This window comes from Harpegnathos saltator, unplaced genomic scaffold, assembly GCF_003227715.2.
Source record: "Harpegnathos saltator strain DR-91 unplaced genomic scaffold, Hsal_v8.6 scaffold33, whole genome shotgun sequence".
Lineage (NCBI taxonomy): Eukaryota > Metazoa > Arthropoda > Insecta > Hymenoptera > Formicidae > Harpegnathos > Harpegnathos saltator.
Genome location: NW_020230128.1, coordinates 1,385,517 through 1,410,467, shown reverse-complemented (window position 1 = coordinate 1,410,467; position 24,951 = coordinate 1,385,517). Strand labels below are relative to the sequence as shown.

Below are 24,951 nucleotides of genomic sequence, written 5' to 3'. Positions count from 1 at the left end.
TCATATAGGAAAAATTCCCACAACTTGTCATCACTGGTGGGACGTTGATTGGCCACTGCGATATATATACTTCTAGAGAATACCATAGTATCCAATTAACAACTTACGTTCCGATGTTTTGTATTAATTCTAATAATTCCAGGCAAGCAAGATATTTGGTCTATTCTTTTCAGCTGCACTGCGGAACTAGTACAATAAGTTAGAATGAGACAACTATATTTTTTCTCACTTTAACTTATTGCACCAGTTCACTAGTGCAGCTAAAAAGAACAGACCAATGGATTGGACACTGTGGTATTCCCTAGCCAACTTCCGCGCGCAAGCGTACTACATCCTGTGCGCAAGGGCGGTAAGATTTCAATCAATCATGTTGTTGTTTCAAACAGTTACCGTTAAGGACGGCCAAATCGGGCAACATGATTGGTCGAAATCATATTGTTACTGATTGTTACGGCTATGGAAAATGTATGTAATGACCTTAACAACGTAGTTAGATTTCTTGCATTTGATTGGTGTATTATTTTAGATTTAAAAATATACTCCAATTATATGCAAGAACTCACCAATCAGTTGTTACAAAACCAGATTAACATTAGCGTGTGCACGCAGTCACTGTTAAAAGCGCTATTCAATTCAACTTGGCTGTTGAGTACTCAAGTTCTTAATTGCTGTCGTTCATTATTGGTAATTATTTAGACTACATCTGATTTAAACACTTTTATATTAAAAGTATTATTCTATCTTCCTCCGGCACATGATAAGTAATACAATTTTGCGCTACCAGTCAAAAACGTTGAAAGCAAATGCAATTTCAAATTTAGATGTGATCAATTGTTATAATTTATCTTTACGAAAAAAACGATTAGTATAATATTCAATAAATATGTAAATTATTTTCATATAATTCTACGTTGATTTTAAGTGAAAGTTTAAAAATTTCTATATTCAGAGTATACTCAGGATGATATTAGAATATATTTTAGACTGTGTGGGAATTTGCCTTTTTGTAACTTCTGTTATTCCCTAGTAGCGCGTGTTGGTTTTACATATATTTTCTAAAGTCGTTCATTATTGGTAATAAAAAAAAATATATGTAACGTTTCATAATCGTTTGTAAAACGTCTCGGAAACGTTTCTAAACGACACATGCTTCCTGGGTTAGGTGTTTTGATTAATTTTGAAAGTTGATAATAAATGAATTGCTCCTAAAGATAAGTTTTTCCTATCATAAAATCCATTTATTGCCAGAGAAATGTTGCAATAAGTGGAAAAAATCATCTTAATTGAAATAATTTAAATAAATAATACAATCCATTGATCATCAACCTTCTAAATTAAACAAAACATCTAATGTATACTTCATTATATCCTTTCCTGAGATATATTCTATACATTTAAGACTGTCTTTCATTTTTTATATGGTTTATAATCGATGAAATGAATTTTTTCATAAACAGAAGAAGCATCCATTAGCAAGAAGAGGAATAAAGGTCAATTTTGTCTTAATATCATATTGTTCTAATATTGCAGTTTTTCTATTAAAAAAAAAGAAACAATAAATGTTTATATCATTAAAATCACCTTCAATGAACTTGACTTTGATATATGTTATTAACATATTGTCTCTAAGTAACATTCAAAAGGTTTTAATTTTATAGACTTGAAACATAAACACCAATATCATTATCTCACACAATAGAGCTTCAACCATTTGTACATACAGGAAATGATCAAAAATTATATTAATCCTAATAAGATAATGGAAAAAAACATGCAATAATACTTTTGTTGCTGTATTACATAATAGAAGAATTTTTGGTTTTTTAGTAATTTGCAAATGATTAATTTTTCTTCATTTTCCCTATTTCGCTATGTCTGAATAGATATACTTAGAAATTTATCAGAAGAAAGATGTTTAAATTTGTTCATTACTATATATTATAAAAATATTAGAGTTAAAATCTGATTCAAATGTTTAATCACAAAGTATAAATTTAAAATTGAATACAGATATAATACATTCTTTTAGTGTAAATTGTAAACTTGCAAGCTTTCCTTTATGGATAAACATTCAAATATTGAGTATCTATATTCAATTATTCGAATTTACTCACAAATGTGAGTGTATACACTCAAATTTGAGTGTATATACCAACATTTGAGAACAAATTCGAATAGTCGAGTATAGATACTCAATATTTGAGTGTTTTTTCTATAAGGGTTGGTAACTGAAAAGTTGCAATAGACACTGAATTCTGATATAGTTCACTTAATTCTGATGGAATTATATCAATAGCTAATGTATATCTATATATATACTAACTAAAATAAAAACTAATATATATATATATATATATATATACTTTACTGTAGATATATCTTACATTCCCAATTGGCTAGTTAGTTGCTATTAATAATAATAATATATTTTAGATGTCTAATCCAATTCAAAATATACCTCAAGGTATACCTCAATACCAAAATGTACCTCAATATATACCTCAAGGTGCACTTCCCTATGGCTATCATCCAAACCCCATGTTAGGATATGCTACAAATACCATCGGTCATAATATTCAGCCTATCGATGGAAGAATTCACTATGTATCATATCACTACGAAGTAAGTTTGAGATATCCCAAAATATCAATTATTTAAATACGAAGAGGAATTAGTGTGTCTTTCTGCCAATAATATATGACAATCAGCTGTATTATTTGCTAGTATATTTTATCAAATTTTCTATTTCTTAATTTTTCTCTCCTTTTGATAGGTCTGTCCATTTCCGAGAAATTCCTAATCTAGTGCAAAAAGTTAGAATAAAACGAGTTTAATTTGTTTACTTAAAATTTATTGCAATGCACTAGTTCAGAAGTTTTTCTAAAACGACTAGCCCTAATATCCACTTATAGTTTTATATGCACAGTGTATTCTTAAACTGTTCTGTTTTCTATATACTGAAACATGTTTTCTACTATATTTCGCACATTATTTTTCATCTTCATATATTTTGACAAGTTTTGACTGTATATCAGTTTTTTTAAGTTTTAAAAATGTATTCTAATGCAAGAGAAAAAAGCATTCTGACACAATTACTGCTTGATATAAAAGTTATGTTGGTTTCTTAATACATTCTAGTTCAAAAAATTCTTTTAAATTTTTACTGTATATTACTAATTGATTGCACCATTTAAATATATTAAATGGATGTGAAATATAAATACCAGTATGATAGAGTTGCATACAGAAATATTCAATTAGTTACATATACAGGCAATGATTGAAAATCATATTAATTTTATTAAGAAAATAGTCAATAGAAAAAAATTGCAACAGTATATTTGCTACAAAGTATAAATTTAAAATAGATATAAATAATATATTCTTTTAGTCTAAACTTGCACGCTTTGATAATTGAGAAGTTTGAATAGATACTGAAATGTAATTCTGATAAAAATATATATATATCAATAGTAACTAATATATATAACCAACTGCAGATTACATTTCCAATTGGTTATTTACTATTAACAATAATATATTTCAGATGCCTCAAGATACATACTGCTGTGTCCAAATCCCCACGCGCCCAGAATATTCTACACATACAGTATTTTGTCCAGTAGTCGACCTGCATTTACAACAACAGTACCAAGTAAGTTTGAGATGTCCCAAAATATCAATTATTTAAATATGAAGAGGAATCAATACGTCCTAGATAACATTACCACAATACATTTATTGCTCTAATCACAAAGTGTATATTTGTACACTTTGATGACTGGGAAGTTTCAATAGACTTTAAAGTATAGTTCACTTAATTCTGATGGAATTAATCATCTCAATAGCAACTAATATATATAAATGCAGATTATATTTCCAATTAGTTATTTGCTATTAACAATAATATATTTCAGATAAATCGTTTTGAAGGTCTAGCTTGCGATGGCCAATTTACAGTCTACACGTATCCAGGATATTCTACAAATGTCATATATGTTCCAATCATCAGAAACGCACAAATCCCGCATTTCCAATATCCGTACCAAGTAAGTTTGAGATGTCCCAAAATATTAATTATTTAAATACGAAGAGGCATCAATGTGTCCTTCTGCCAATAATACATAACAGTCAGCCGTGCTATTCGTTTTTTTCTTAATTTCTCTCTCCTTTTAAAAAGTTTGTTCATTTTCAAAGAACGTTTAATCTAATGCAATATGTTAGAATAAAACTGATATATCTTTTCTACTTATAATATATTGCACTGTTTTATATAATTTATATATAATTTACAATAGGTATATTTTACATATCCAATTATTTGTAGTTAATAGAAATATATTTTAGGCAAATATTCCTGGATCCTATTATAATCTTCAAGCCCCAGTTCCAATATTTGCGGAAAATATTTCTTTCTCTACTATGGAGAGTCCAATGTATACACATCAAGTAAGTATCAACATGTCTTAAAATATCAATTATTTAGATGTGAAGAGGGAGCAATGTATCCTCCCCTGTCAATAATACATGACACAAGATTTATTTATCAAGTCCTCTGTATCTTTTTTAATTTCTGTCTTCCCTTCTACTAGTTCTTTTTGTTTTTTAAAAACTTCCAAATCGTTACAATAAATTAAAGTCAAACAAGTGTGCAGTAATTCAGAAGTTCTTTAAAAACAAACAGACCTAATGTACTTCGTTTACTTAGGTTTAATTTAGTTTTATATGTTAAAATTTCATATATTTAAGTATATTCTTAGACTGCTCTTTCTTATTGCATTTCGCGCATTAATTTTCTTTTTCATATCTTTTAATAAGTTCTGACTGTACATCAATTTTTTTAAGTTCCAAAAATATATACACCAACACAAAGAAAGAATAAGCCATTTTCTCTTTCTCTCCTATGTATCGATTCGACTATACTCTGTCTTATTTCTCTTTTCTTGGTGTATTTTGCATATTTATAGTTGTGTTTTTCAATTATTTTATTTTGTATTTGATGAAATGTTTTCGTTATAAACAGAGTGAGCAGCCGTCAGAAGAACTACAGGTTAGTTTTATCACAATATTATATTGCTCTTATATTAAATGCACAGTTTTTCTATTAAAAAAAAAGTAGCTTCCCAAATAGAGAACATAAATCTCCAAAGCAATGTCTTGGGGATGTCATGTAGGTGTCCGTGGGACGTACGACATCCATCTGGATGTTCTTTAGATACTTATAGGAAGTCTATGCTATTTGGATTAGATAGATTAATCATATTTTTTAATATGCTGTGAGATTTTTTAAATATTTTATATATGACACAAATGTCATGTTTATGAGAAATTATTTAAATAAACTTTTATATATTACTAATTGTCTGCACTTTTAAATATATTAAATGGATATGAAATATAAACACCAGTATAATAGCCTTGTATACAGAATTTCAACTATTTGGATGTACAGAAAATGATTGAAGATCACATTAATTCTAATAAAATAGTCAATGGAAAAAATTGCAAATCTTTTTAATAGAGACTAGAGTATAGTTCAATTAATTCTAGTAGTATTATACATCAATAGAAACTAATGTATTTTACAGTAATTTACAGTAGGTATATTTTACATTTCCAATTATTTGTTATTAATAGAAATATATTTTAGATGGATGATCCTCCTCAAGCCCCCGTTTCAGAATTTCCGGAAGATACTTCTTCCTCTACTATAGAGAGCTCCATGTTTACATATCAAGTAAGTATCAACATGTCCTAAAATATCAATTACTTAAATGTAAAGAGAAGGCAATGTGTCCTCCCTTGTCAATAATACATGACAAAAGATTTGTTTATCAAGTCTTCTGTATCTTTTTTAATCTCTATCTTCCCTTCCATTAGTTCCTTCCGGTTTTTAAAAACTTCCAAATCGTTGCAATAAGTTAAAGTCAAACAAATATACTTGCTCTCTCTTTAATTTATTGCAGTAGTGTGCTCTAAAACAGATATTTTTAGAAAATAAGCAGATTTAATATTTACGTGTAGTTGCACAGACTTAAGTGTCTTATTCTTAGCCTGCTCTTTTCTACTGTATTTTTTATACTATTTCTCTTTTTCCTCTCTTTCTTTTTCAACAAGTTTTGGCTGTATATCTGTTTCTTTTTTTTTGTTTAAGTTCCGAAAACATATGCTTGTTTTGAGAAAAGATAAGCATTCTGTCACAATTTATTTTTCTACAGCTCTTTCTACGTATCTTTTCTTGTGTACATTGTACTATTTCTCTTTTCCTAGGATTTTTCAAATATTTTATAATTGGTGAAATCAATTTTTTCATCATGAACAGAGATGACACTATCAGGAGAAAGTCTAGTAAAAGTCATTTATCCCTTACAGAAAATAATACTCAAATATTGAGTATCTACCTTCAATTTTTCGAATTTACTCTCAAATGTGGGTATATATGCTCAAATTTGAGTGTATATACCCACATTTGAGAGTAAATTCGAATAATTTAACATAGATACTCAATATTTGAGTGTTTTTTCCCGTAAAGGATGTAATATTCAATATCATTACAATATAAAATATACAATATAAATATTGTTAAAAAAAGAAAAGAGAAAAACATTGCAGTAGTGTATATGCGTGCGTGTGTGTGCGTGCGTGCGTGCGTGCGTGCGTGCGTGCGTGCGTGCGTGCGTGCGTGTGTGCGCGCGCGCATACATAAAATAACATTTTGTTATAGTACACTGAGGAGAAGTTCTCCGTAATTTCAATAACTTCACTAACACATTCAGAACATGATACTACTGGTGAGTTTTTTTTCTATCTGGTTTTTTCTGATATTATAGAGCCCTTTAAAAAAATTATATTTAAATACAATTATTTTTGAAAGACGAACATAAAAATGCAGTAGAAGAACTTATGGCTCCGGAACCTTTCAACACCAGACCAAGTAATTTAGAGTCTAAACAAGGTTAGTATAAATTGTAGCCATTATCTAAGAATGAGTATTATTTATTGAAAACGATTTGCGCGCGAGCACAGAATTTGTTATAAACTTTTATTATATTAAATATATATAAAATATAAATTATGTACAGATAATATTCTTTAAATTTTCTGATGAAGAAAAGACAATAAAATTAAGCATAAACTGATTATTTTGTAATTTTCAATTATTTCTATAAATTTCTAGGATACTCAGGTGCTCCTATTAATCTAATAACAAATTATATCACTTTGGAATGTCCAACTGACGGTCAATCTTTCTATAAGTATAATGTAACTTTTAGACCGGAAATAGAAAATATTGTATCTCGTAAAACTATCCTCAGGTTAAGGAAAGAAACAATCAAGCCATATGTATTCAATGGAAATGTTTTATATAGCACCATTAAATTAGAACATGTAAGTGTGTTTTAACAGATTTTCTCTTATTCTATATAAATATAAATATACACATACACATAAGTGTGTTTTAATATTGTTTCTTATTCTATATAAATGTAAATACACACAGTTTCATGAATGAACGCTTTTAAAAATGTACAACAATTACAGGATTGGGAGTTCGCGCTAACTAAATATAACAGTAATGAGATCGTCAGAGTTAAACTGTCTTATGTTGGAGAAATAGTCCCGAAAAATCCGTTTAGTGTTAAAATTTATGATATGATAATAAAACATTGCTTTAAACATTTACAAATGATGCAGCTAGGCTATTGTCACTTCAATGTAAAAGAAGAGGTTAGCAGAAGCATGCACAAATATTATTATATTCTATGTTTAAAAATTAATAATTTTTATAACAATCATTTGACGGTAGAAAAACATAGAAAACACTCGGGAAATAATGTGGCCTGGTTATATCACATCGGTTCAAAAACACGAGAACAATATTCTGATACGTTGCGAAGTAATGTATAAAATATTGAGACATCTACCGTTTAATAATTTTAATCCTGCATCGGATTCTATCGATCGGGTAAGATTAATATTTATTCTTCTTTATCATTTTTTGCATTATATTTAACAAGAAGTATGTAATTTTAGAACAAGTACACCGATATTATTGGAGCTTACGTAATAACGCTCTATACAGAAGAAGTATATTGTATTGAAAATGTCGATTTTAAGAAGAATCCTTCCTCGATAATGGCATTTAATATGTCCTATTTTGATTATTATAAAAACACATATGAGATTACCATAAGAAATCTAAATCAACCACTGTTATATGCAAGACAAAAATTAGGGGAACGAAGTACAGACAAAAAGTATGTTTATCTAGTCCCTGAATTGTGTTGTACTATAGGTACGTTCTGTTAATACTTCAAGTTTCCATCAAATTTAATCAATGCGTACATTTTTCCGTTTGAAGTATAAATGTTTTTCTTTTGTAGGTGTAACCAATAATATAAGACAGAATAAAACACTAATGAAAAATTTTTCTAAGTATTCTCGTATGGACGCTAAGAAGCGACTAAATGAATACATAAAATTACATCAAATTCTTTATTCAGAACAAGCAATCAAAGAAGAACTTCGAGAATGGAATGTTGCGTTAGGTAAAGAATTAGTCCAGTTTACAAGTCGTACATTATCTCCTAGAAAGCTTGTATTTGGAGGAAACAATATTATTTCTGCTAACAAGACTGGAGATTGGACGGACAATATACTACAAAAGTTATTACATACGAAGAGATTGGACAATTGGATAATAATATGCCGTCAGCACCATCAAATAACGGTATAAATTCTTCTTTTTTTATTTTTTTTTTAATTCAAGATATAATATGATGTATGTTAGGATATAAAACAGTGTTATATGTTTCGATACAAAATGTTAATGATTTCATTTTTCAGACCTTTGTACAGAATTTGACGAATGTATGCAGTAAATTATCAATTGGTGTTTCCACCCCACAGTGTCATTATACCGATAATACAAACCCGGAAGCGTATAGTAACTTCCTGGAGGACATTCTTGAGAGGAATTCCCCTAATTTAATTTTCTGCATAATAAGCAAATCCAATGTTGGTCTATATCAAGCTATTAAGCGGAAATGTTGCTTAGACAGACCTGTACCAACACAAGTCTTTTTGGAAAAAAACTTAATATCCAGAAAGCTTGATAGTATTATTACGAAATTAGCAGTACAGATAAATTGTAAATTGGGTGGAGCCCCTTGGCATATACAATACGAGAGTGAGAAGAAAGATGAAGACAAGACAAAATTTATGGCTATTGGTTTTGATACATGTCTTGATAAAGATGATAAGAATAATAAGGAGAAAAAATTCTGTAAGTATTTTATATAGTAGGTTGATTTGACAAATATGAATCTGTTATAATATTCTAATGCAATATCTATTCTATCATATTTTTCTTAATGTACATATTCCGAACATTCGGATGAAAATATTATACATATATATCACATACAATACACTCACGCGCGCGTGTGTGTGTGTGCACAAAATAAAAAAATTTATTTCTGTGCCAATTTTTAATTACAGTGATTATGGTAGCAACTACAAATCCAACACTGACACAGTTCTGCAGCTTTGTCACTGAGTATCATAATGAAAAGGAATTTTTAAGTGGAATCGACGATGGTATAAGCAAGGCTTTGAAAAAATACTATGAAATAGAGAATGCTATGCTAAACTACATTATAATCTATCGCAACGGTGTTGATGAAAAAGAAATTCAAAATGTTTATAAGAACGAAGTAAAAAAATTGGAAGAAACGGTGAAAAACTATAACAAGAAAAATGGCAAGGATATAAAAATAATATTTATTATTGTGACAAGAAGAATTCGTACAATATTATTCGATAGGAACAAAGAAGGGAATCCGCCAATAGGTACAATCGTCGACGATGTTTTGACTAATGTATCTAAATACGACTTCTTTCTTGTATCACAACACGTTCATGCAGGCACAATTTCACCAACCTCATACAATATAATATTATTTGATCCCGGTCTAACTGCAAATGATTTACAAAACTTTACCTATAATTTAACTTATATGTATTTCAATAGTTTCAATACCGTACGTATACCAGCGGTTCTGCAGTATACACAGAAGTTATCGCAATTAGTGGTACGATATCTTCATTCACCTCCAAAAGAAGAATTAAGTGATGAACTCTTCTTTTTGTGAGTTTTCATTATTAAGAACTTTATAATATTGGTAAAATTATAGTATTAATAAGACGTAGTCTCATGTTATACAATTCAGATATTAAGAAAGTGATAATAAATTAAGAATGTGATAACAAATTAATTTTTTACATTATTGAATATCACGTTATTTGCATTACTGTAGAATATTTTTTGTAGTAAATTTTTGTTTTACTGCAGATTTTTACCAAAGCAAAATGTTTCATCGACTTTTAAGTGAAATACAAAGAATTAAAATTACTCTAGTCACTCTAATATGTTGTATATTATGTGTAAAGTTTTATAATTTTTATAATATATATATAATTATTTTACTCTATTCTAAGAATGTGCGCTGTATACTTTTAAAAGATATTTCTTGTATGTACGACTGTTAAGTTTACAATTTTAGTATATATTTTTGCATTTTATGGAATCTGTCTTTTTTAATCATACACAATAAAGTTCATAAATAAAAATATATTATTTAGCCTGATTCATACAGTCTAATATTATTTGTTATAGGCCTTAGGATATAAAACTTTTAATATCTAAAATTGTTTATTTATTGGTCCTGCTGATTACATTATCAAGGATCAATGCAATCTAATAAATATTTGTGATAATATTGGTTATTTCTTAATATACTTCTTAATATAATATATAGTACAAACTAATCTTGGTTTTTTTATTGATTATATAAAATGTATAAATATATTTTAATTCAACACACACATATACAAAAATTAAACGCATAACGTGCATACTTGCGATAGTTCATATATGTTTTATTCATTTCATAATCTGTTATTATGCAGCAAATAAAAAGTATAATTTCCTATAAAATTTATTAATTTGTTTCTATTATTTTACTTTATTGATTTTTTTCAATATAAATATAACTTAGTGAAATTTGGTGGTAAATGAGCTATGTTGGGTTTGCGTTTTTAAAGTTATCTGATAAAGCAGCTTTTTGTTTGTGTGGAGCAAAATTGTACCACCATTTGAAATATAAATAATACATTATATATTTAATCTTAAGGTAGCTTTGGCACAAGGGCGTACTTTCTTCTGTTTTAATCATGTTTCATGCATTTATCAGTATCATTAAAGCCACTAGCAAAATAGCTAATACAGAAGCATGCAAGCAATCCAATAGGAAAAAACATCATACGCCAGTGGTTTAAAAGCCTTCATATACAAACTGTTAGTCATAAATCGTAAGCAAATTGACCAATCACACAGTCAATCATTTTTTGGAATAATCGTCTGTGATTGGCCAATTTACTTACGACTTGTCATAGCTTGTTATAGAAGGCTCTTGATGATTAAATTCTTGAACCTGATTGGTATGTAATTTATATAGATTTCAGTCAGAATGTTATCAACTGAATTCAAAAGCTAATGCACCAAATGTTTAATGTTAATACATCATATATTGTTTTCAAGAAGAACATTATATAATAAGATTATATAAAACTATAAACGAAAATGGATCTCGAAGAATTTGCGAGTCTTCAGTTAGATAAGCCATTGCCTGATATAAGAGTATGTGATATTTATTGGTATTTCTAATGTTCATTTTCATTTATACTGCGAATTTTGTCGTAGAATATCTTTATTACTGTCAGTATTCGAAAAGTAATTTCTCGTGTAGGCTGCTGCCTTTCGTTGCGAAACTTTTGGCACAAGCGAGGAAATCTGTATTAAAAATTCTTATGGACTGACGCCGAAATGAAAAGATATATCCACAAAATGACACTTGCAATCGATTGAGTATATTTCTAAAATGCTTGAAAAACTTTTCTTTTGCCTTAATGATCGACAAATAAATGCGAAATTAACATAACCTTTCTTTTCAACTTACTTTTTCTTATGATTTTGTCACTTTGATATTTCACCTATTTACTGATTGTTTCGATAAGAGGGAAGTTTTTGAAGCATTTAAAAAATTTGTTCAATCAGCTGTGCCATTTTATGGATCTGTGTCTTTTTATTTTTATATAATCTGTAGGAACTTTCAGCGTGGATTTCTTTGCTTCTGATGTTATTAACCAAAAAGAGTGGCGAAGGATCAGAAACCTTAACCTCGATGAACATTTACATAATTCAATGTCGGCAAGATTTCACTGGAGTATTATTTTAGAATGAAGAACAGTTGAGAAAACACTCCTTGGATGCTGGGTTGGAAAGAAAACCTATAGATAGGGCGCTTCATATTCTTTCGTAAGTAAATTATGCATCTATTATTTTACTTTTCAATATAACCACGTAACTTGTTTCATGTTAATTTTTCTTCTCTAAAAGATTCTTCTGATAGTGTGAAAATTGTAATATTTGATACACACTATATATATATATATATATATATATATATATATATATATATAAAAGTGAATCTATAAAATTTTGTCCTGCTGTTTATACGCGCGAGAGCAAGTCTGCCCATAAATTGCGCCGAGGAATTGACTTGTTAAACATCAGATCAGAAATACGTAATTCACCTTCGATTACCGAATCAAGGTCGACGTCGCATTAATCAAACCTCTATTCGATTTCAAAGTAGCAGGTAATCTCCGGTAATATTTATACGATAATTCGCGATACTTGCATGCATCGATCATTGATTTTCCGAATTTTACGAGAGACAGTCGATGCCTTTTCAGTTGGAGTTTTTATAAAAACTATAATAGATACTAATTAAATATCATGAACTGCTCAATAAGTTTCCTTTAATCAAATGAGATAAATATATGAATCATACAAATATTCAGATACTGTAACACGCAACGTTGATCCAGTGTGTATTACCCAATATGCACTTTTCGAGAATATTCAGAAGATCGAATCGTGTATAAATCTCTATCGTGTATTTTGCCCGCCAGCGCATCGAATTGCAGGATGACGCGAGCGCTAAATCATCCTTGTGTCGTATTTGCGTTACATAACACAACGCGTCCCTCAACGCGTAATACACGCCGCGCCGGCACGCGGTGTGTCATGCGTCAGTTTTCACTACCCAATATGTAGGCCGCGCTCGTGACGGTTCGGCGCGAATCGGATGTGTTCGTGCGTCTCGACGTCGAGTTGAGTAGAATCGATAGCATAGAAATCGGAGCCTACTTCAGTTGTCATCGAGTTCTCGTATTGTTGTTCTTCCTAGTACGAAAAAAACATGGCATGAACGTGCGTATATTAGTGCCATCCGCGTAAGGGCTCATCAATCGATTGACAGTGTCACTGAATTTACTGCAATATCGATAAATAAGATGCGCCTTGAAAATGCTGGACGAGGGAGATGAAGTCCCTTTCGAGATCGCTCTCGATCCGTGAGTAGTTGCATGCGTGGTATAACAACGTAAAGCGAGAGCTTTGAATTGGATCGGACTCGTCTCTTTTGGTAAAATTGAGCTTGTTAGCCCCTCGTCTTCTCGTTTCTTCCATGTGTCTTCCTAAAAATAACATGTCAAGGAGCGCACTGTTCCTGTACTATAAGCGCGCTAATTATAGTCCTTTAGAGACGGAATAATATTCCTCTCGTAGAGAGTAGTGCGCAAATGATGTCAAAACTTTAAAAAGTTTACGAATTCTGCGATTTAAGTTAAACTGTCTATTGTCGATTTATACGTTTCGAGGAAAATTATAAACACAAGTTTCATAGGCATTTCAAGCTGCAATTGCCCAAATCTCGATGCTATAAGCAAATTGTTGATAGTTTTGCTATATCTTATTTTTTCTATCAAAGTCTGAATATGTATTTATCTTATTTTAACAATATAAAAAAAAGCAATGTTAAAAATATATTTTTTCAGGATAGGAGATGAAATCCAGAAGCTTAGTGTTGTACAAAATCTACCAAGTCTTTTAGCTTCTGACACACAGTCATGTATGTCGCGAGTGGTACCTAAGATGCAGCAGTCTCTGTCCACTGCATCAACTGAATTTCACATAGCAGCATCATCTGCATTTAAAACAATTTTAGAGCAGAAGCTTGTCAGCTATTATGTTTTTAGTCAGACATTCCTTCAAAGTATATTAAATTCACTGCACATTCGTGACCCAGGTGGATATATTTAATTATCACTTATAATACTGATATTGTTATCTTAGGATATAATGTCTATTCAGTTAAGAGCCAAATATCTCTGTTGTATATGTATTGTCCCTATTGTTTATATCTCATTCTGTCATTATTTTTTAAAGTTATCTGTGATGCATGGTTGGAGACCTTACTGGATGTGATAGAGTTACTGCCGGTAGAAATCATAAGAACACAGGTTTGTAAATACAATTCTAGAAAGTGATGTTTCATATTGTGTTATTCAAATAAATGCACATTTTTTATTCTGAAAATAAATGTTTAAAGTACTTAATGTAATGTTTAAATTAGTTAATGTTTAAAGTAGTAAATGTTTAAAGTAAGTAAAGAAAAAGAATTATATAAAAGCAATATTTTTGAGTGGATATTAATAACAATTGTCATATAGATTCTTCCAACGACTATAAGTAAAGGACAATTATCACAACCTATCTACTCCAGGATAACATGCAGCAAATTATTGGGCAAAATTAGCACACGGTTTGATTCTACTATGTGAGTTCTACCAAATCTATTTCTACCAAATCACTTTCTATAAACTTTAAACTTGACAAAACAAAATTTTTATGAATAAAAAGATAATATAATTAATATTATTTTATATAAAACGACGTCCAAATATCTCAGCATATATACGTGTACATGTGCGCGCATATATGTGTAATTAAATATTACATCTAATTTGACTTTGTAGGTAATTATACATATTAATATGTTCTTGTGATATGAAAAAGTATTAACTATAAATTGAATAATTTATAACTCGTTGTTTATATGTTCTAGTTATTAAGTAAATTAATCCACCATTATTAATATTTTTGTTAGGATACAGAAGGAAATTCTACCGACAGTACACTCTCTTTGTCAGGATGTTAGTAGTGAAGTACGAGCTAATATCTGCTTGCAATTATGTTTTGTCGCAGAAGGCCTCGGTGTCGAATCTGTAAAACCTGCTTTACTACCATCTCTTGTAGAATTAGCAAGCGATGAAGAAAGCAATGTAAGATACATCTCAGTACAGACAATAGTGTATTTACTACCTCATCTTCAGGAAGGTAAGATCTTTAGGGAATAATCGACACACAAATAACAAAAAGTTAATATTGCGATTTATTTACAGATACAATAAAAACTATAATAGCACCACTTGTTAAGAAGCTATGTGAGAGTGCAAGTAAATCAGAAGATAATGTGATATGTATGATAGCTCAGGAGTTTGGGAAACTTGTACTTAACTTAGAAAGTAAAAAGTCATTCTTGCATTTCTCTTGGCAATTAAATAGCAGTATATAGACAGAATTTAAGTGTGATGTATGTTATTAAATATGATTTTAGAGTGTTTATCAGTGTCAGAGAAAGCATGGTTCTTAAAGTACTATCAGCAACTTGCACAAATGGGAATACCATCATCGAAGAAGGAGAAGCAATACTTTATATTTGTGAGTATTTAAAGATTAACTTATGTATTTAAATTACCTTGATTATATAAATTAGTTCTTAAAAGTACTGACATATATCCTTTGATTCTGACATATCCAGTGTTATTATAATTGTTTAGATGAGCAGTAATCCCACGGAAGATGAAAGATATGTGGAATGTAGAAGTCATTGTGCATTTAATTTACCTGCGCTGTTTATCTTTGTATCAAATTCACCAGAAGATGTGGATTCATTACTTTTGACGCTTGATTTGTTAACAAATGATCATTACTATATGGTTCGTAAAACCGTTGCGTCTGGACTTCATGAAGTAAGATCAAGTATATTACACTTCATGAGTTATATACAATACTATATATACAATAAAATGATAATTTATGATTTGTAGATAGTGAAGATTTTAGGGTCGAAAAGTGCACGATTAAAAGGGAACTTGATAAAATTATTGAATGATGATTCTGAGGAAGTACTTCAAGGCTTAATTCCTTATATTAAATTAACACTGGAATATTTAATCGAAAGTCAAGCTATCGTTACGGATAAAATGGTAAATGAATTTCATTACATGCAGCTTTTAGTGTGAAAAAATTTGATGATTCTCAAAACATTATATCCGTTATAGGATTCTACTCTCTTGGAAATAGGTAAAGCTTTATTAAAGTGTGAGGCTGAAGTTTCGAGTACGCATAATTGGAGATTGACATCTTTAATGTATGCACAACTCGAAATTCTACCTAAATGTTTTCCCAGTGACTTTATATACTCGTATTTTGTGCCAATAGCTTTCTCCAGAATTTTACATGCAGTAAGTCTCTAATATTCCGTGTTTTAAAGCTTTAGATAATTGTAAAACAATAAAATTATATGCAATGTTAATCAAAAAATTTTAGAGACCAATACCGGTACGTCTTGCTGCGGGAATACTATTTCTTTTCCTTTTACGATACAATATGAAGCCTATACAGAGAGCTGAGTTGCGTAGTAGAATATCTACAGATTTAGCTAATAATTCTGATTGCTACGTGAGAATGATGTTTGTTCGCATGATGGTCGAAGCACTGGAGATCTTTTCCTCTTCTTATTTTAAGGAACATTTTTTCAATATTTTATTGACTCTAGCTGAGGATCCAGTAGCTAATATAAGGATGAAAGTGGTGTCTTTACTGCCACAACTAAAGAGTCAGTTGTGGATACCAACTGATAAGAAATTGCTGACATCGTTAGAATCGGTTGTCAGACACTTGAATAACAATGAAAAAGATAGAGATGTTCTATTTATTTTAAAAGACGTCACGCGGGAGTTAGAAGAAATAGATATCAAATATGAGGGCCAAACTGTAAGTCTATTTGTGTGTATACATGTGCACGTACAATTTCTTTTTCTTTTCTTTTAATATTTTTTTTCTTTTCGTATAGTTCACAACGAAATTTACCAAACAAGATTTGGAAGATGCCAAAAAATTGGAAGAAGAAAAGAAACTGTCAGGTATAAGTACGGGAAAAGTAGCGACTGGAACAGTAATTAAAAAAGGTATTGTATTACGGAGAAATATAACTTATTAATATATTCTAATTTTTGAGAACAATAAAAATTAAAAACGAGATAAAAGATTCTTTAAAGATCTAAATAATACTATTTCTTCAGGTGGTTGGACAAAAACAGGTACTGAAGGTGCGACGAGAGGAATGTAAGTGCAATTTCAACAAACAATTTCCAATGCTATAATGAAATATTATTTGTTTGCAAGCTTTTATTGTATATTATTACATATATTGAATTGATGTATCTTATATTTTAGCTCTCAATCCAAAGGTGAGCATTCAATGAAAATTAATGAGGCATCATATGAAGTAAAATTTTCCATGGAACGTAAGCTAATGTTATATGCATGTGTGTATGTGTGTGTATATATATTGTTTAATGATAACAGAATTTGACAAGCGGAAATCCGTGTTCAAGTAAATTTCCTTTGTCCCCATTGCAAGCCAACTGTTCTCCAACATGTAGACTTTAATTTGCGTTAATGATTGAGAAGAACAAATTTTAAGTAACGTTATCCAAATATTATTTAAATGAGAAAGGAAATATTGATGATTAAAGTAATAAGAATATTTCTCTTAACTACTTTCACTAATATAATACTCTCTCGCAGATGGAGCTGCACTTTTTCAACAGACAGTCGGCAGTGTAAAAACAAGGTAAGCAAGCTTTAGCAAAATTTCAATCTCCTTTCATTAACACTGACAGAATCTTAATTTGCTATGTTTGCTTTGTATCTAACAGAACTCAACTAACAAATCCTTGGGAAAGAATATCATATTTTGACTCAAATACTAACACGTCGTATCTTAAATTTGAGAATGGAGAATCGTCTAACAATCACATCACACAAAAGCCACAATGTAGCTGCTCCAAGTTGGCAGTATTCCAGGCTCTCCTGACATTGCCAGATGCATGCGAGCTAGAACACAAGAGCGATGCTTCTCAATGCCAGTCTTATCACGATATCGATGATATTGAGGATCACGCGAAGCTTCGACAGCAATTTATGCAAGCGAACGAATCTAATTCTTCCGCCATCACCAAATCTCTCCTCTTTTCACTCATGAAAGAGAACAAGCAACAGATGCAGCAAAATTTGCTACTAACACGGGACTATTTACGCGAATTTCCTACTAATACCAGCGGCAAAGACAAAGCGCCAAATTTTGCCGCTTTGCGAGCTGTAACTAACGCTGCGCATTACAACTCCTGTTGGGCTTTCAGTTCCATGCCGGAGATCCCTATGATGCAGTCTGACGACGAGTTTCTAGTTGACACTGGCATCAGGATACCTGCACAATTCTCCTCTTCTCAAAGCGCATCCAAAATACCGCACCTGCAAGATTTTATTTCTGAACGGAGACGATCAAACATCACAGTTCGACCAAAGAGCAGTGTGAGCTTTGACAAGGTCAAATTCAAAAGACATTCGTCCGTTGAGTACGAGGACTGCATGAAACGTAGAACCAACGAATGTGATTCATCGAGGAGCACACCGACGTCTATAGACTACGAGGATGGACTGCAGCGTAACATAACAAAGGAGAATTTGAGTGACCAGCGGTTTTCAAAAACTGACATGAGAACTAAGAGATATTCGGCGCCACATGGAAGAACAAGATTCGGCTTTGACGCCAGCCAAGAGAGATACATCGACGAGAAGTTGAAACGCAGTTCTCTGATATTCGAGAAGGATAAATTGAAGCTCACTAATTCCAAGTGCACATTGGACCGGACCAAGCGTCATTCCACGAATTTTACGAATCTGAAACTTCCCGACTCTAAGGAGACAAAGCAAAGCTTGAAGCGTCACAGTCTGGAAGATTATACGATGGCTCGACGGACCATAAGAGGATATTTCTCGACGCTGGATGTGAATCACAATCAGGGCCTTAGCAAAATCCCTTTGAGAAACGTCGGATCTCGTAGCAGAACTGCGCCTACCACTCGAGCATCTAGCCCCGTTCATCTGGAGACACGATTAAGGTTTGATATTGAGAACTGTGATGACCCTCAGAGCTCTTCTAGCGAGAGGCATTTATATAGATTTAGCTCGAGTGACGAGCAGGTTGATAAATTGTGTAAGATGTTGTTACATTCTCAAACGACACAAAGTAGCACGGAGGAAACACCAAAAACTAGAGAAAGATTTCCTATTCGCTTGTTGATGAAAAAACTATGAAGTATATAATTCTGTCTCCCTCTTTTTCTCACTATACACACACACACACACACACACACACACACACACACACACACACACACACACACACACACACACACACAATTTTTATTCAGTTTGTAACTGCATTTAGCGATCGCATTATTGTGTAATAATTTTTATGTATGCAGTCCCAGAGTTCTCGTTATAAGAACGATTGGATTGATGAAAATTATTACACATTGCTTCTTAGGAATTTCTTTGCGAAATTTATGACAATCGAATAGTATATTTATTCGGGAAATTGGATTTTTTTTTGCATTGCAAACATTATACGATATTTCAGTGTTGAAAATAAGCGTATAGTGTCTTCATAATGCTCAATATTTGCTTTAATAAGCCGAATAACTATAATTGCTTTATAAGCCAATGTCACATATATGTTAAATAAGTAAAAAAAAATATTTTATTTATTTTTGAGCTATATATTGCATAGCGCTAATATTGTCATTCAAATCTCCCAACATATCTTAATATAAAACGCTATCACAGTGCCATTTATCCGAAGACGACAAAATTTCAAGAAAACACTTGTTCTAAAAATGATGAAATTGATAAAATGTAACTTAAAAATCGCTTTGTAAACATATTGGCTTTAATTGCATATTAGCATTAATGAAGTTGATTTTACAATACGACGACTTTATACATAACTCACGTATAAATTTTAGTATTGTTGTTTATCCACTAAACAGAATATATATTTTTATAATTCACAGAATCTTTAACATACAGTTTTGGCAATTTCTCTGCATTGTGCCTTTTCTATAGAGTAGATTGATTTCTCTATTTTAATGCAAATGTCTATCACATTTTCTTTTCATCAAATTCACATGGCTAATATTTTATTCCCATTTAACGATATTCAGTAATGTTAAGAATCTCAATGTATTGCCTGATTACCATTAGTTTAAGACTGGATGTAATTAATTATATAAATAGTTTTGTAGAAAGGCTAATCGGCAATAAGTTTAATTTAATATAGTACTAATCGCTTACAAGATACTTACAAGGTCACACGTACTTACACTTTTAATAAGATAATTGTATTAACTTTTCGCTAATTTATTTTTTACTATCTGCCGAATCAAATTATACTTAGTAAAGATAGACATTTTTACGATTCAAGATAGTCTTGTGTCGTGGCTTTATATTGCAGGAAAGGAAAGTGTATACACTTGTTTTGAAAAACTTTTTTAAATTTTGTTTTAAATTTTGCGACTGTGAAAATTATAAAACAAGCAAAATATGATGAGAACACATTTTACCGACGATGAGACCATTTTGTTATTTTATTTAAAAGCTGTATGTTGAAGAATATCGGCCTCTAAGAGAATAAGGCTATAAATTCTATTTGTTAATAACATTTAAAAGGTTGTTATTGAAAAACTGAGTTATTACTAGAGCATAATAGAACAAAATAGGACTAAAGAAAGATAAATTTATTTATAATACTCGAATATCTCGAGCGTTAGAGTCTAGTCTGCATAGATATAGTCTACGAAAGATTTGAAAAAGCTACGGTCATAAAACTTGGGAGGGATAGATTAACTTAGATACAATTAACTTTAATCGGAATTGATACATTTAAATCTCAGTCAAAAATACATGTATTTTATATGTACGCACCTTCGTTGTTGCTATCATTAATTCTTGTATAATTTCATATTAATTAATATGCATGCATATACATGGATGTATACATGGATCTTCAATCACACAGAGAGAATGATCCGAAATCAATTTTTTTTCTTTTTTATTTGACGTTGATATATCGAATCGTATCAATTATAAACAAATAACAACAGAGAGGAATATCATATTTATCAGTCGAACATTCAGAGAAATATGGATTGTCTAAGTATATTTAGTTAAAAAACTTTAATCGCGCATGTACCTCAAATTATAATTGTATGTTCGGCGAATATCTATCAAGAGACATAGCAGTGTCTCACGGTCAGATGTATGCGTAAGCAATCGTTGCGGCGAGAGCGGCCATACAACTTATACCGCCCAAAGTTGACGTATATAGACAGGGTGTCCGACTAAAAATTAATATTTTTAATGGCATAGAGTATATAGTTCTCCTGTTGTCTGAATCCTCGATTCTTCGGGATCCTTTTAACTACAAGAGAAAAGAAAAAATAGCGAAACACATATTTGCGAAAAACTTTCTTTTTCTTCTTTTCCTTTTAAAGAACATCTCGTACGTGTGCATATACTTTCGATTAAAAATTATTTATTTTTTTAAGGTTACTATTGGGAGTTTACCCATTACGTCTCTATCGAAATTATCTTAATTAGTTTCTATGAGATCATGAATTTAAAAAAGAGCAGCAAGAGAATTTATGTATTTATTTTAAATATTTTGTAGTTTTATATAAATTGAATTCTGATATTTTTATTGGACTTTCTCGTAAGAAAAAATATGCACATATATGAATCTAATAGTATTTTTTGAATTTATTTTGCTTCGTCTGCTACTGTTGTCAATTTTATCGATATAAGCTATTAAGCTTATGTTTAACGAAGTATAAAAAATTTCAACGAAACTACAAAAAACAGATATGATATAAGAATGTCTTGTTTTATAAGGTACATGTAATAATGTACTAATTAAATCAATATCATATATCCTAATAAGTCTTAATTAGTGCTTTTTTAGATACATATGTGTGAACGAAAATGTGCAAAACATTCTTAAGCCAAAGAGGATTGTTAACATAATGTATAAAGTTTCAAAGGCATTACGTACTGTACAAGATATCTTAAAAAGGTATTCAACAATCAGCTTTATTATCAGAGTTCTTTTTCAGTTACTAAGAAATGTATTTCAACATTTAATTGTTGATTCATTTAATATCAAAGAGATAAAAATGTTACATAAAGATACATTTCGTTTAATGCAAATATAAATGATAACTAATCACTGTTTTAAATTATAGAAAATTTTTTTAACAACATTTAAAATAAAACTTTATTATTACAAGCTATCTTGTATCACAAAAAGCAAAATAATTTCGAACTCTGATTTACAAATTCTTATTGCAGATCCTTATAGCAGATTATTTTCATTAATCATTAATTGATTTTCAAATCATTTCGTTATTTGAAATTTAAAGAGACTTATTTTATCTTATATTTACAAGAAGAATATTATGATAATTATACGTTTTATACCGTTTTTAACACATTTTGTGCGTACATGCATTATATTACGTGAGCTTTAGAATATAAGTGCCATTGTATTAGAAATTTTAACATATAAAGTACCTTCAGAATGTATCATGAAGAAGCGAAAGGAGAATTTTCAAAGATTGAATCGTATGTATTTAATTATGTTAACACATATGAATTATTATAGCGCGATAATCCGAATTTATATAAATTATAATGATCTCCGTTCACACAGCGGTGCAGTTATGGATTATGTACCATTTAACTTTTGCTACATAAAATTTTCTTAGAACTATTTTCTCATTGTTTCTTATGTACAAATATCTTAAGAATATCAAAATTAGTTGCGTAAACACAGTTCGTGACGAAATTCATATTTGCAAAATTACTGCAGAAGTGCTAAATTAATGGATACATATATGTTTATAAACTGAGTCGTATAAGAATGCCGAAAATCTGAATAAATTAATTTTGATATTGCACGAACATTTATAAATAAACAAATAATTTAAATTCTGATAAACAATAGTTTTTGACTGAACTGAGGGATGGCTTATAGCGCTGAATTGTTTAGATAATAGAAAATACTACGTAGTACCAGTGATTATATAGTAAACATCAATATAATGACACGCCTATATTGCCATATTTATATAAATATATGAAAATATTTTCTGCGACCTAGTTTCTCCGGTTTTTCGTTACATTCTATTTCTATACGACGCGTTCGCTATTTTGTGAAATATTCATGTATATATATAACAACAGAGATATATTGATATATTAAAATATACAATATTATAGAAGCTATTATTATGTACGATGCAATGAAAAAAAACGCATGGAGAAGAACGAGTTAACTTTACCGAAGATTGTATCCGAATAGTAAAAGTATATAGGTGATGTGATTTTGTTTTTACTCCGTGTAAGTGTCGCTATTTATTTTTGTATAGATATAAATAAAATCATATATATGAATAATCTTTGTGCCAGAGAATAATGAAAAGTGTAATGCTATAGCGAAAAGTTTACGCATTGTTATATTATTTTTATTTGTATAAAAAAGAGCATTTACAGCAGAAGAGAACAGCAGATTACAAATGTAACACATGTTGTACATTATATATATTTTTATTTTTGCGTATGTTTTTTTGTTTTCTTTTTTTTTTATTATTATATTTTACCTCTATTAATTCCATTATTGTATCCGTGAGATTTCGTGAGTTCTCTTGCAATTGATCATGTAAAAACGTTATATTTGCAATTTAAATGCTATGTCCTGCAGTAGAAAAAAAGTAAACTGTGATGACACAACATTTATTTAATAAAAAAAAGGAAAAAGAGAAGAAAATATTCAAATAATATTAACAAACGTACGTATGGAATCGAATATTTGTGAAAAACGATATTTTTATTACTCATAGTACTCCTATAAAAATAAGAAATATTTGAAATTGTATTTTTGTGAAGTATATCTGTAATAAAAATATAGTTAAAGATGAAAAAAATGAAAAGATTGAAGCTATAGATTATTAATATTGTCAATATCATTGTGAGCGTGTTTTAATATATTATATGTTATCATTAATAAACTAAAAAGATTTTATTGAATATTTTATTTACAGAGTTCCTGCTATAGACTGTTACGTTCTCTACCTTATTTTATCTATAGATCTATATCTCTAAAAGAATATAAACATGCAATTATTTTCTAGAGCGATATCAATAAAATTCTGTAATAACACATATCTTAATATTGTAGATAGGTATCTGTTGTGAAATAGTAAAATAACAAGGACACAATAGGTTATTTTTCAAATTTTTTATTTCCTCTACTTTTTTCTTAATAAATTGATGATTTTAGCTACTACGAACAGTATGTGTTATAATTTGCTTGTAGCGCACTATAATAATTTAATCAATTTTCTCCACCTTCGCTTATGTCGTCTTATCATGATATTACAAAAATTTAGGGTAAATAATTTTACTTTATTTTTTTTTTTTTTTTTCATGAAATGCGTTCTAGAATCTGGTATATAAGCTCCATTAGTCACATTACTTATCATTAAATTTCTCTCTTTTTACGATCTTGCGAGATGCGACCTAGTGACAATTTTATTACATTAATTTCAGAAAATAAAGAAGGTTTTTATATACCTTTTTAATATTTTGATAACAGAGTTTCAGAGTTTCTCTCTCATCTGTCATCTGAAAGCACATTTTAGAATACTGTGCCTGTTCTACATATTATACCGTGAATCTTCCTTTGGCTGCATTAAGAGATGTATATAAATAACAATAATTATTTAATTACAAAG

General features: G+C 30.0%; 2 protein-coding genes across 3 annotated transcripts; both read left to right on the top strand.

Annotated features, from left to right (window-relative positions):
• The first annotated feature begins 605 nt into the window (after positions 1-605).
• On the top strand, positions 606-11,340 carry LOC105184427 (piwi-like protein Siwi). The gene is made up of 18 exons (XM_011143227.2): positions 606-684; positions 1,458-1,490; positions 2,434-2,622; positions 3,548-3,655; positions 3,918-4,049; positions 4,348-4,449; positions 5,024-5,050; positions 5,651-5,737; positions 6,725-6,791; positions 6,875-6,955; positions 7,178-7,389; positions 7,543-7,728; positions 7,808-7,966; positions 8,035-8,296; positions 8,385-8,731; positions 8,848-9,286; positions 9,502-10,150; positions 11,256-11,340. The coding sequence occupies exons 3-18, from the start codon at positions 2,434-2,436 to the stop codon at positions 11,338-11,340; spliced, it is 3,132 nt and encodes a 1,043-aa protein (XP_011141529.2). The 5' UTR covers positions 606-684; positions 1,458-1,490.
• Positions 11,341-13,180: 1,840 nt separating this feature from the next.
• On the top strand, positions 13,181-19,484 carry LOC105184385 (serine/threonine-protein phosphatase 4 regulatory subunit 4). Of its 2 annotated transcripts, none has more exons than XM_011143134.3 (16): positions 13,181-13,482; positions 13,966-14,216; positions 14,357-14,430; positions 14,641-14,747; positions 15,078-15,307; positions 15,373-15,495; positions 15,588-15,691; positions 15,811-16,002; positions 16,081-16,239; positions 16,315-16,497; positions 16,583-17,029; positions 17,109-17,223; positions 17,338-17,380; positions 17,492-17,505; positions 17,846-17,891; positions 18,460-19,484. In XM_011143134.3, exons 1-16 carry the CDS (start codon positions 13,436-13,438, stop codon positions 19,415-19,417), a joined length of 3,093 nt encoding a protein of 1,030 aa, XP_011141436.2. In that variant the 5' UTR covers positions 13,181-13,435; the 3' UTR covers positions 19,418-19,484. The 2 variants fall into 2 exon arrangements, with proteins under 2 accessions (XP_011141436.2, XP_011141435.2); XM_011143133.3 differs by having other exon boundaries at positions 13,183-13,482; positions 17,977-19,484.
• The last annotated feature ends 5,467 nt before the right edge of the window (positions 19,485-24,951 follow it).

Bases quoted from the DNA above. Each gene is read 5' to 3' on its own strand.
- LOC105184427 (XM_011143227.2), top strand. From the start codon at position 2,434: ATGTCTAATCCAATTCAAAATATACCTCAAGGTATACCTCAATACCAA. The intron at 5,051-5,650 runs GTTAGTTTTATC...AATATATTTTAG, and splicing joins AGCCGTCAGAAGAACTACAG to ATGGATGATCCTCCTCAAGC. The intron at 10,151-11,255 runs GTGAGTTTTCAT...TGCATTTATCAG, and splicing joins AGTGATGAACTCTTCTTTTT to TATCATTAAAGCCACTAGCA.
- LOC105184385 (XM_011143133.3), top strand. From the start codon at position 13,436: ATGCTGGACGAGGGAGATGAAGTCCCTTTCGAGATCGCTCTCGATCC. The intron at 13,483-13,965 runs GTGAGTAGTTGC...ATATTTTTTCAG, and splicing joins TTCGAGATCGCTCTCGATCC to GATAGGAGATGAAATCCAGA. The intron at 17,892-17,976 runs GTAAGCAAGCTT...TGTATCTAACAG, and splicing joins GTCGGCAGTGTAAAAACAAG to AACTCAACTAACAAATCCTT.